General features: G+C 40.2%; 1 protein-coding gene across 1 annotated transcript; it reads left to right on the top strand.

Moving 5' to 3' along the window:
* The first annotated feature begins 5,741 nt into the window (after positions 1–5,741).
* Positions 5,742–6,735, top strand: LOC113024014 (ubiquitin carboxyl-terminal hydrolase 37-like). Its single transcript, XM_080302575.1, has 4 exons — positions 5,742–6,011; positions 6,104–6,227; positions 6,314–6,465; positions 6,571–6,735. Exons 1-4 carry the CDS (start codon positions 5,908–5,910, stop codon positions 6,698–6,700), a joined length of 510 nt encoding a protein of 169 aa, XP_080158701.1. The 5' UTR covers positions 5,742–5,907; the 3' UTR covers positions 6,701–6,735.
* Positions 6,736–12,433: the final 5,698 nt, after the last annotated feature.

The raw sequence follows: 12,433 nt of genomic DNA, 5'->3' as shown, positions 1-12,433 counted from the left end.
AGTGGGAGAAAGGTGTAACAACAGAGCTGCAGAAGTATAAGTAGTGAAGGTAGCTGTGTTATGTATCTGGTGCGTGCCATTCAAAACAACGGGCAATCCAGAGAGGTGAAGAAAATAATGCAGGCAGGTTGGAGTGTGTGAAGACCACTGTGAAGGGTGATTTGTGACAAAGGGATAGCATGAGGAGTGAATGTGAGACCTGCTATGGTTTGGTTTTACTGACACAAATTTGGCAAACAGTGTAATTTGTGAATATACATTTTAATGGCAGTCCCAGAGTGAAAAAAAGAATATGACCAATAAAAGCCACGATCTATTTGAACTCTTAGATTATTCATTCATTCATCAGTTAGTTTTGTTTTATTTATTTAGTCTCCTGCAGAGTAAAAGCCAGTCACATGGCTACTGATAGTCTCACTTTTAACCACAAGAGAGCAGCACTTGACAGTTTTTCTATTGTAAAACTCTTCCAGTAGGATCAGCAGGACCGGCACCACAAATACAGGAAGCCTGGATCAGCTCTGTGGTTAAAAGGTTGCAATCTCTGATCCTATGGGTCTTACCCAGAAGGAAATGCACAATTCAGATGGAGCTGATGTGGGTGGGGGGACTCGCCCAGCTCTAAATACGTTGAAGTCGGCACGTCCTCCCTGCTTCCCCTGATGAGATAAGCAAAACCTGAGTAGCCTTGCAGGTCAAATCCTACCAGTCCCACCTGTTATGACAGCTCCCCTCTAGATTGGTGCACTTCTTAATAACATGGTCAATTTTACGGGCCTGGACAGTATTTAAAGGGCTGGAGTAACCTGTAAAAGCTATTTGCACTAATAAGGATAAATACTCGGATTTTTACCTGCACTGCTTAACAAAAGTTTAAAAAGTGAATATCCACCATTTGAACCTATTACAGGATATTTTATTAAAGCAGTTTGGCAGGAAAAAAAGCTAAATGAAATAAAACTAAATAATAATCAGTTAAATCACTTGAACTATGCTTATCCAATCAACCTACTCTGAGCTAATGCTGATTTTGTTTTGATCGTTTGAAGGAGAAAGGCACATCCAGGCCTAGAGATGCACTTATTTCTGTGTTCTGTGTTGACTGGGAATTCAAATGTTCTTGATTCTATAATCCAACATGACAAAAAATGAGTAGAGAAAAAGCCAAAAAAACCATACAAAACCAATTTGCAGGTTCACTGGTTGGGTTGCAGTTGATCCCTCTGGCATCTCCGCTGGAATTTACGACTGTGGACACCTTAGGTCAAATCTGCAGTACTGCAGGGTCACATTCAAACCTGTTTCATTTGCCCAAATCTGCCTGCAATGCTGTAGCAATTAGCACTGACATGGCATCTCAGATTTGAACAAGTCTAGGGGCAGCTCTGTTTAGAAAAAAAGAAAAACAACACTGCGGGGGGGGGTTTCCATTCAGTCGAGGTTTATTAGCCACCGAGGGCATTGACTGATTGCAGGGGAGAGTGTAGCCGAGTGGTAAATTAATAATATTTTCCATTTCAGTTAACCAAATATCCATTTAAGGTTCAAAAAGGGGTCTTAAAATGTTTTTCTTTGTTTCCATGTATGGTAAGACAAGAATGTTGTTGGGTAATTTAATGTTGTTGCTTGTGCTATTTCTTGGGTTATCTGCATGTTGTGTGCACTTGAAGCTGTTAATTTTATAGGTTTGTGTAGTTGCATATTGTGGTCACGGGGGGGGGAGGGGGGGCAGTGCTTAAGGGTTAACTGCAGTTTTCCAAAAAAACTTAACAAGAAATGCATCTTGGGACTTCCTGTTTACCTTTCTTTTTGTTGTGGATGTGGAACGGGAATGTTGTGAAGGAGTTAAATTGTTGGTAGGGAATTGTTAAATATGCACATAACTCATTGAAACATATTGTTATAATTGTAGTGCAGTGGCAAAACGTCAGTATTTTAACAAGATGATGTATTTCTTAAATGTATGATGCAAAGGACCTGTATGTGCAGTGTGGAGCGGCCATTTTCTCCATGCAAGGGATAAGCTGCGAGATCGTCTGTGTGCTGCAGTATTGCAAGTGAGCTGAGATTTCTGTGGAATGTAAGTATTTATAAAAATGTATGTAACACTTCCACATTTTTTAAAGGAGCCTTGTGTGATTTAGTTCTTTGTATTTTGTTCTGCACAGACAGGGGCCACTGCCGTATTTTTGTTTTTTGTATTTCATTTCATTTATTTTATTCCTCGTATTGTATTGGCGCATCTTTGTTTAATCGGTTATTCTGTTACTTTGCCACGTTACCTCTCGTGCTGTCGATGTTCAGTACAAGTCCATATGGCCGCTGTTTGACAAAAGTAAAGGTCAAAGGACATTTTTTTACACTGATACTGTAAACTGTTGTTTGTGTGTCAGGTTTCCATACATCGGAAACAGCTGCTGCATCTGTAATTCTGTCCATCTTGAGGAGAGTCCACACTCTACATCAGATCCTTGGCTCACCTATAATGACGCACAGGTGCTGCACACAACTGTATATTGTAGTGATGCAGTATACTGTGTATATTTATACTGGCAGTATGGAAAATGATTATTTGGAAATGCTTAAAATGGAAATGATCATTTACTGTGAGGTGAGGTGTGGTTGGGGTGTGGACAGTGGTTGTGCTTTTGTAACGTTGAGGTATGGACAGCTACACTGTGAGAGCAGCTAAGAAGGTCATTGGAGCCCCTCTCCCCTCCTTATAACACCCGCTTGCTGGAGGACCCCACACAGCCTTCAAACACACTCTTCACCCTGCTGCCTTCTGGAAAGAGGTCCCACAACATCCGGGCCCTCGCTACCAAACTACGGAAAAGTTTCTTCCCACAAGCCGTCAGACCCCTGAACACTCAGTGACTGCACTGGCACACGCACACCTTCACACATGTCACTACCAAGCACTTATCTGCAGTATCTCACACTCATACACATACATACAGACACCAAGTTACTTTTGCACAATACTCAGCATTTTGCACATTTCCATTGTCTTGTGTCTGTTTCGTCCTGTTCTGTCTAGTTTTGCACTGTTTTGTCTTGTTTATTTTTGCAATTTATGCACACTGCACTTTATGTAGTCCTGGGTTTGTCCGTATATGTCATATATAGCACCAGGGTCTCGGAGGAACGCTGTCTCGTTTCACTCTGTACAGCACCTCTGCACGTGGTTAAAATGACAATAAAAGCCACTTGACTTGACCTGTTTTGTGTAGCAGTTGCTTGGAGACGAGCACCATACAGTTCAAATGAGCATACATTCCAAAATATGCAAATTTGCCCCATACATCATAATGCTGATGTTTGCTGTTCAGGGTATGAACGTTCTATGCTGAAAGTTTATAAATATACAACCTTTGACTGCTTGTTTTCAGTTGAACTTTTGCAAAGCTGAGGAGATTTTGGCTGCGATCACATCAAGTCCAAAGATGTTTAAACTTCTTTTTCACAGAAAGGTAAGTTTGAAGAGACTCGCAGCACATTTCTATGAATATTTTCTTATGGTAAACAAGCATTTTTGAAACTTTTAAGGAAGCTTCTTGGATGATTTCTGTAAAAACTGAATTTTGAATCCAAATGAAGGATTTTGTATTTTCATACCATATACTTTGTTTTATGCCATTACTGATGTTGCTTTTCTTGTTTCTAAACAGAAATCACACAAACAAAACGTGGCAGAGAAGGAAATTCCTTCTACGTCTCATCAGAGGTAAAGAAATGCGCCAGTCTTTAATGCTGCTGGAGATATTTATAGCAGTGGTTGAGTTGGAGCTCTTTTATTTCCCTTTTATTGGTGTTTTGTATTTACATCTTTTTTACTACTTCTAGTCTTGTCTATAATTTATATTGATTCAGAGATTAGCGTTTGAAAATGTAGAGTGTAAATGTACAAAATACATGATTTTGTTCCATTACAGTTATTAATTTTTATCTGCAATCTCCAGCATGTACTCCTTGTTAAAAATTTGCACTTTGAAAAATAACATTTACACTTTTGTCCTCATCAGCATCCCGGATGCTCCTGTTACTGAAAATGGTCAAAAGAAGAGAAAATGGAGACACCTCTGCTGTTCCTCGGTTTGCTTTTACACAAAACATATGAAATGCACATTCTCTTTAAGTTGCACTTGTTAATTTAAAGTGACTTTACTTTTTTAATAAACGTATGTTTGTTCGTCCTCTGCAGCAAACTGACAGCGATGCAGAGGCAGAGAGCAACACTGTGAAGACACAAAAAAAGTGTCGCTGGTTTCTTTTTAAATTCTGGAAGGTATGTTTTATGGAAAGAGTCACTGTCATCAAGCATTTACTCATCACAGTTAAATGAGAAGAATTAAGAGCAATTTAGCACACAGCCATGTCCTCAAATTAAGTTCAAAGATGTTTAAACGTTTTTTTTTCACAGAAAGGTAAGTTCGAAGAGACTTGCAGGATGTTTCTCTAAATATTTTTATGGTGAATAAGCATTTTTGAAGCTTCATGGATGATTTCTGTAAAAACTGAATTTTGATCAGAACCAAATGAAGGATTTTGTATTTCATAGGACAAACTTTAAAACTCAATTTAAGGCATGAATAAATTGTTTTTATTTTATTTAAAGATATTCCTATATCTGCTTCATGAGCTGACAGCTCACTAAAGTGATAAATAATATGAAATAATACCAAATTCTCTAACTGGACACTTTTCATGGAGAGACCCACTTGGTATGTTTGTTTTATGCCATTACTGATGTTGCTTTTCTTGTTTCTAAACAGAAATTACACAAACAAAACGTGGCAGAGAAGGAAATTCCTTCTACGTCTCATCAGAGGTAAAGAAATGCGCCAGTCTTTAATGCTGCTGGAGATATTTATAGCAGTGGTTTGGTTGGAGCTCTTTTATTTCCCTTTTATTGGCATTTTTCTTCCACCTTGTGTATTTACATCTTTTTTACTCCTTCTAGTCTTGTCTATTATTTATATGGATGCAGAGATTAGCGTTTGAAAATGTAGAGTGTAAATGTATAAAATACATGATTTTGTTCATGTTGGTATTCCATTACAGTTATTCACTTTTATTAGCAATCTGTATTAGCAAAATGTACTCCTTCTTATAAATTTCCACAACATTTACACTTTTGTCCTCATCAGCATCCCGGATGCTTCTGTTGCTGCCACACCAGCTAACCCTGAAAATGGCCAAAAGAAGAGAAAATGGAGACACATCTTCTGCTGTTCCTCGGTTTGCTTTTACACAAAACATATGAAATACACATTCTCTTTAAAATGTACTTTTTAATAAACTTATGTTTGTTCGTCCTCTGCAGCAAACTGACAGCGATGCAGAGGCAGAGAGCAACACTGTGAAGACTCTTTTTAAATCCGGGAAGGTATGTTTTATGGAAAGAGTCACTGTCATCAAGCATTTACTCATCACAGTTAAATGAGAGCAATTAAGAGCAATGAGGCACACAGCTATGTCCTATATATTTATATCAGGTAAGAAGCACCACGGAAACGATCCCAGCAGACCTGAGTTGGGACACTTGGATTATGGAGCTTCTGGACCAAGAGAGTGGATGGGAGCATGTGTTTAACAGGTAAGAGAAAGACGTCCTCCAAAATGTTTCAACTTCAGAGCTCATGCATCCATGCACATACACTGCTCAGCATCCTGACATCTTTCCTAATTTTGTGTTTGTGTTTTTACCTTTTTGGAGCAGTGTAGCATGCGGTGGAGAAATAATAGAAAGTCAAACTGGGACTATAGACTGCTTCGGGTGAGTACACGTGGTGCACAAAGACCAAAGCTCACTTTGTCAAAGTGGAGAAAATGAATTCTTTTACACTGATACTGTAAACGTTGTGCGTGTGTGTCAGGTTTCCAAACATCGGAAACACCTGCTACATGAACTCCTGCCTGCAGAGCCTCCTCAACATTGAGGAGTTCATAAGAGACATCAGGCGTCAGGAGGTTTTGTGGAGCACAGATCCAGAAGCTCAGCTCTTAAGGTGCGCTACGTCAACCTTCTACTTTCTTCAAAAACCTGAAGAACAAAGAGATCTAACAGCAGAAATGTCTGTTTACCCTTTCCTTTCTACAGAAGGCTCATTGATGTCAGGGACTGTCATGAGTCAACAGATTATGGCCTTAAAGATCACCACCTAAGAGCTTTTAAGAAGGCATTCAGCAGTCAAGCTCCTGAATACACCGGCAGTGCACAGAAAGTGCGTCAGCTATTTGGACATTTTGTTTTTTTGCTTTACCTTCTGATTTTGATGTACTGTTTTAAATCTCTCTGCTTTTCTTTCAGGACGCTCATGAATTCCTAACATTGTTCCTCAATGAGGTCAAAAGGCTCGCACCTCACCTGGAGAGGAACGCAGCTCTCCTGGGCCAAAGTTATACCTGCCCAGTAGAAGAGCATCACATTTTTAAAATGGAAAACATGAGGACATGCAAGAGGTAAGCCTGTCTTTCAGAAACGCAGAGCTGGTTGCAATGTTTTCATATACCTCTTTTCCACCTACCTGATCTTTACTTTAACTACGTTACTCCTGAAATGTGTAGCTGTGGTCACCAATCATCACAGCACGAGGACTTCACCAGCTTGTCTCTTGACCTTGTTCCAGAGGGGTCTATTATAAACATGTTAGAGACATACTTGAAGGTAAGATCACAAATTCCAATAGAGTTGTAGTGTCAGCGATCTTAACACACCTTTTTTGTTAGTGTTTGTGCGTATGTGTGTGTGCATATGTTGAGATTTCTTTCTACCATAAAGCCTGTTTTCTCTGTGCTGTTGTTCAGGAACAAGAAATAGAATTTCGCTGTGATTGTGGAGGGACGGCCTCAGAACTGAAGTCATCTTTTGATACACTGCCAAGGTGAGTAAGGTCACATCAGAAGTGATCGACTGACCAGGTTTCCAAACTGTGGCGCATCAAATATCAGAGTTTTTCGAGACAATACTTGAGCAGTCGTTTTCTCCCATCTTCTGTTTGTGTTTGACACTCATTCTTCTTATTTTCTACCTTGTTTGTGTTTTTTTCTTCTTTTCTGCCAGAGTCCTGATCTTGCATCTGAAGAGGTTTGGCTTTACACAAACCTACAACATTAAGAAGGTGGATGACCCCGTCAGGCTGCAGAGGGACTTGGTGGTGCCATCCAATCAGGTAAAAACAGACTGCAGAACGTCTCAGGCTACGTCCACACTAGCCCTGATAGATTTGAAAACTCCGTGTCCACACTAGTGTTTTCAGTCATTTTCAAATAGTTGTGCGTCTGCATTGAAACGGCCGAAAACGCTTACGTTCCAGTCCTGCGCATGCGCAAAAGTGAGTGAGGATTACAGAATTTGAAGAAAAGCTATCCGGAGCATGTACAAACTGATATTAATCTTTTTTAGGGCTGTCAAAGTTGAGAGCAATCAAAACAACCGCTGTATAATGCACTCGGCTATCTTTGTTTAATTGCTCACATGACTGCATCACATGGCTAAAATGCGTCATCGTTTTAGAAAGTCTGCGTTTTCGAGTGTCCACACTGCGACGGGACAACTCCGTTTTGAAATGTGTGCGTTTTCGAGAGCGTTTTCAAGATGCTGTGTTTTTCCTTGAGGAAAACGCCATCTCAGTGTGGACGGGAGGTCAAAGCGGAGAGAAAACGATGTGTTTTCAAACGAAAACGCATTAGTGTGGACGTAGCCTCAGCAAATCAGCTTAATTATGGCTCTGATGTGAGACTTTGTGAAACTAACACTCTTTGGATTTGTTCCTTCTCAGGGTGGTGGCTGTTATAGTCTTGTCAGCATCATCAATCATTATGGAGGCACAGAGTCAGGTAAAACAACAGACTTGTTACAAACAGAAAATGAAAACTTTCTACTTTTCAGTGAAGGACTCACACACAAAAGCTTTTGATGTTCTAAGACGCACTAAGTCAAAATCACTGTTTGCTTGAATCAGCTGACTTCCAGAAGTTGGATTCATTTGTCTTAATGTGATTTCAGGACACTACATCTGTAGTTCTGTCCATCCTGAGGAGAGTCAGCACTCTACATCAGATCGCTGGCTCACCTATAATGACGCACAGGTGCTCCACACAACCGGATCGGCAGCTTGTGAGGAACAGCAGCACTCGGCCTACATGCTGTTTTACAAGAGAAACGTAAGAAGACACAGCATCTCATCCTGAAGTGAGAGAATTTTTAAATGTCCTGTTACCTTGTTAACCAGTTTTGTCTTCATTCTCAGTTCTGAAACAGGAAATGGAAGGAAGGTCATCATCATGCTGAGAAGAAACAACACTCGTCCCAGCCCACCATCGCACACTGGAGGACAAGTACTGGTAAGTATTGCCCTCAGGAGGAAGGGTCCTCCCAGAGAGCCTGGTCCTCCCAAGATTTCTTCCTCCAGGAGGGAGTTTTTTCTTGCCACCGTCGCCCCACATTCACTGGTCTCATCAGCAGGGACATTTTTAACATCCTAAGACCTGAACTCTTTCATGGCATGCATTTTTAATTTCTCTGTGCCATTTGGGTTGATTGGGACCTGATGAATGTGAAAACAAAGACATCAGATTCGGACTATCTTTTTTTTGTTTCTCAAAAAAATGAGATCCACATATGAGGACATTCATTTTAAAGTTCGATTGAACAGGGGCAGTGTAATGTCCTCCCTCATAAGTGGATATCAGGTTTTTGAAGAGCAAAATTTTGTATTTTGGTCTCATAAATCTTATGTCCACATATGTGGACACCAGGTCCTAGGAGGTTAAAACAAAATCTACTAGTAGTGCAGCACTACTAGAGATCGTCCTTTTCTAGACCAGTGTTTGGCTTGCTCTCTGGAACAACAAATTAGTGCTGTCAGCGTTAACGTCATTTTAACTAATGACGTTTACGCTGACAGCACTAATTTGTTGTTATTATTATTAATATTATTATTAATTTATTTGTAAAATAAATTAAATAAAAAAAACAAAGAAACAATTTGATTCTTTATGTTATTTTGTTTTATTAAAATCAAAATAACAACAAAACAAAAATAACTAATAAAAAAAATATTAAAAGTATTCAGCAGTGTTTTGTGAAATTTGTAATGAGCCTTAGTTAAGTTGATGTCACAGAAGTTTCTGAATCATTTAGATTGTTCAACAAACTGATTCACTCAGGTAAAGATGGTAAGCTGGAGCAATGGTACGCTTGGAGTTCAGTTTAAGTTTTCAGACAAACATTCACTCGATCAGTTGCAGCTTCTGCTTTTAAATAAATGATTTAGCTGCAAATGTTTAGCTGCAGGTAGCAAAGTCCAAAAGTGACAACATTTCCACTGCAGTCTCTCCAGAAATGGCTTATAAACTTTTGACCAAATTAGACATTTATCCTTGGATCATTGACAACCCTGTAGGGTGAAAATCTTTAATTGTACCTTTTATAACATTTTAACAAGTTACTGTCTCCTGCTGCATGTTTCCTGTTTTGGCTGAACTTCATCAGCAAAGCCCTCAAAGCAGCATATGAAAGAAAGTCATCTTTCATTGTTGTCTCCAGCGTGTTAAAAGAGAGATCGAGCTCAGTGATGAGTTTTGAAGCAGCTGCAGGGACTTCTCGAAGGTTTTGGCTCAAACAGTCGCAGGATGTTGTTCACAGTGGTGACACTGTTGACTGGTGATTGACAAGCACTGAGATACTAACATGACAAACACAAGAAACATCATGACTTATTCTCCTGAGTGCCTGCAAAACACAAACACAAAATCAAACTCAAAGCTTTTCTCTCAGGTGCTGGTGTGGCACAATCTAATGATAAGAAAGGTCATGCTTACAGCTTTTGGAGCACAGCTGCACAAAATAACAGCTTTTGGAGCACAAAATGCATTACAGGTAAACCCAGTACCCAAACATGTTAACAAGGATAAAGAAAAAACCTGAAACAAAAGCAGGTAGTGTGGTGATTTATGTTGTGAGGATGCTTTCACTCCCATCAAAGTCGCCCAGTGTTGAGAACCCAAATGAGCCCAAAAACCTCAAGTGGCTGCAACCAACAGCGAACGTCAAGAAGTGGATACTTGCATGTTGAGCCAGAAACATGCAGAAAAGCCAAAAGAGGCAAGACAGCACACCTTGGTGCCACTCAGGCAGTACGAACACCTGGAAAGAGGAGCCCACAGTTCAGACCCAAGGACACTGGTAAGGACACCAGCCAGCCAGTTATAAGTCTAGTTTTAATTTTCATTTTAGTTAGTGTTATGGCCTGTCTAAGGGTGGCCAGACCATAATATAAGGGTGATCCACCCCTGTCTGACCCCAAGCAGCACATCACACAACCAGTACAATTTTGATGGTGATTTTTTTTCACAGTGATTGAATTCTAACAAAGGAAAGGAGCGAACTACAGCTTCGGGGTGGACCCCAAAACAACAAACAAAAGGGACCGTATCTAAAGGATGTACAAAACTTATTTATGAAAAGAATAAAACCAAATAACAATGTCTTATCTCCCTAACTAACAAAAACATGAGAAAAGGGTAATCGAATAGAGTGAACTATAGACTGTATAAAAGATAGGACCATTGCAACTTTACTGCAGCACTTCACCCTTTCACATAGTCCCAGCTCTTCTCTGTCATGTTTTATGGTGCTGCAAATGTCTTCAGTTGGTGAAAGGTCTGGGCTGCTGGTGTCTTGTTGTGCTTGCTATGCATCCCTGACTCGTTTCTTCTTTCTTTTTTTTTCTTTTTTTTAATGTATTTATTTATGCAAGTTTCAAAATTTTTTTACACATTCACAAACAGCGGGACAGAAGAACACAGACAATAAAGACAATAACAACCAAAAAAAACAAACAAACAAACAAAAAAAACAGAGCAACAAACCACACAACAGGGTACAAGGCCAGCACTTATTAAAAACAGCAGAGAAGCAAACAAAGCAACTGGTATACATGTCAAACAACTCACAATCTAGTGAGTCCAATCCACAAGATCAAATCCAAAGATCGCTAGGAGGAGCTGATAACAATCATGCAAAAACAGTTATGGGCAACAGCTCAGAATGAAAGCAGTTAAAACAATGTGGTCAGGACCCAGGGCGTGGACTGTCCTTCTTAATGTGGTCTATAAAGGGCCCCCATATCTTCCTGAACTTCTCCATGGAATCAGACGTAGAGAACCGAATTTCTTCCAGGTATAGACAGGAGACCATCTCCTCGAGCCACCTCTTGAAGCAGGGAGGGGAGGCAGATTTCCACTCCCCCAGAATCAAACGTTTGGCAATCACCATACCAAACATGAGGGCCTGTTGAACAGCAAAGGGAAGTGCCAAGGAGTCGCCGGAGCAGCCCAGGATCACCATAAGACAGTCAGGATACAGTTGCCTATCATAAACAGTGCTATAGAAACTAAAAATACTAGTCCAAAAGGCTGTAAGCGTAGAACAGGACCAAAAAAGATGCCCAAGAGTACCGTCCACAAGTTTACATTTATCACATTTGGGGGAAACGTTAGGAAAAATCTTGTTCAATTTGGTTTTGGAATAGTGCAGTCTATGGACAACCTTAAATTGAATTAACTGAAGCCGGGCGTTAACAGAGCATAGTTTTATCCGACTTAACACTTCAGCCCATAGATCGTCAGAGATAACCAAACCAGTGTCCCTTGTCCAAGCCTCTTTAATATGGCAAGAGGGGGCTGCCGAAGAAAAAAGGTTGACAAGCCGAGAAATTAAGTGTTTTGAGGTGGGAGGTTCGTTCATCATATTGTAAAAGACATGCTGTATGGGGATGGTATCTAAATTTGAGAATGCTTGCTTGACATAATTCCTAATTTGTAAGTACCGAAAAAAATGACTTGTAGGGAGATTGTACTTTGTCTGAAGCTGAGCAAAAGAGGCAAAATGATTGTCAATATAAAGATCCTTTATAGCAATTAACCCTTTGACAGGCCATTGTTTGAAAGCAGCATCCATTGTACTAGGCGTAAAGCTAGGATTGTGGCAGATCGGGGCAAAAGTTGACACTACCGGGAGGTTCAAGATTCTCTTAATTTGATTCAATATTTTTACGGAGTTGCAAAGAATAAAGTCATCACATGCACTTTTAATAACCGATTTTGAAAATAAGATAGCTGGCAAGGATGCTCCAGTGTGCTCGATAGCAGTGCTAAGCTCCAATTCGAGCCATTTAGGGCTGGACCTGCATCCCACAGCATCACCAACTATAGGCAGATTCCAGAAGACCCAGGCTCTGGCATTACAGGCCCAGTAATAATGTCTGAAAACTGGAAGGCCCAGACCACCCTCGTCCGAGGGCTTTTGCAAGTGAGACTTCGAGATGCGGGGGGGCTTGTAGGCCCAAACGAAAGGCATGATAATGGCATCCAACGCTTTGAAAAAGGAAGACCTGAGAAAAATAGGAACGTTCTGGAATAGGTA

Source organism: Astatotilapia calliptera, chromosome 6 (assembly GCF_964374335.1).
Source record: "Astatotilapia calliptera chromosome 6, fAstCal68.1, whole genome shotgun sequence".
NCBI classification, from domain to species: domain Eukaryota; kingdom Metazoa; phylum Chordata; class Actinopteri; order Cichliformes; family Cichlidae; genus Astatotilapia; species Astatotilapia calliptera.
The sequence above is the reverse complement of the archived record's forward strand: the minus strand, read 5'-3'. Positions and strand labels throughout refer to the sequence as shown.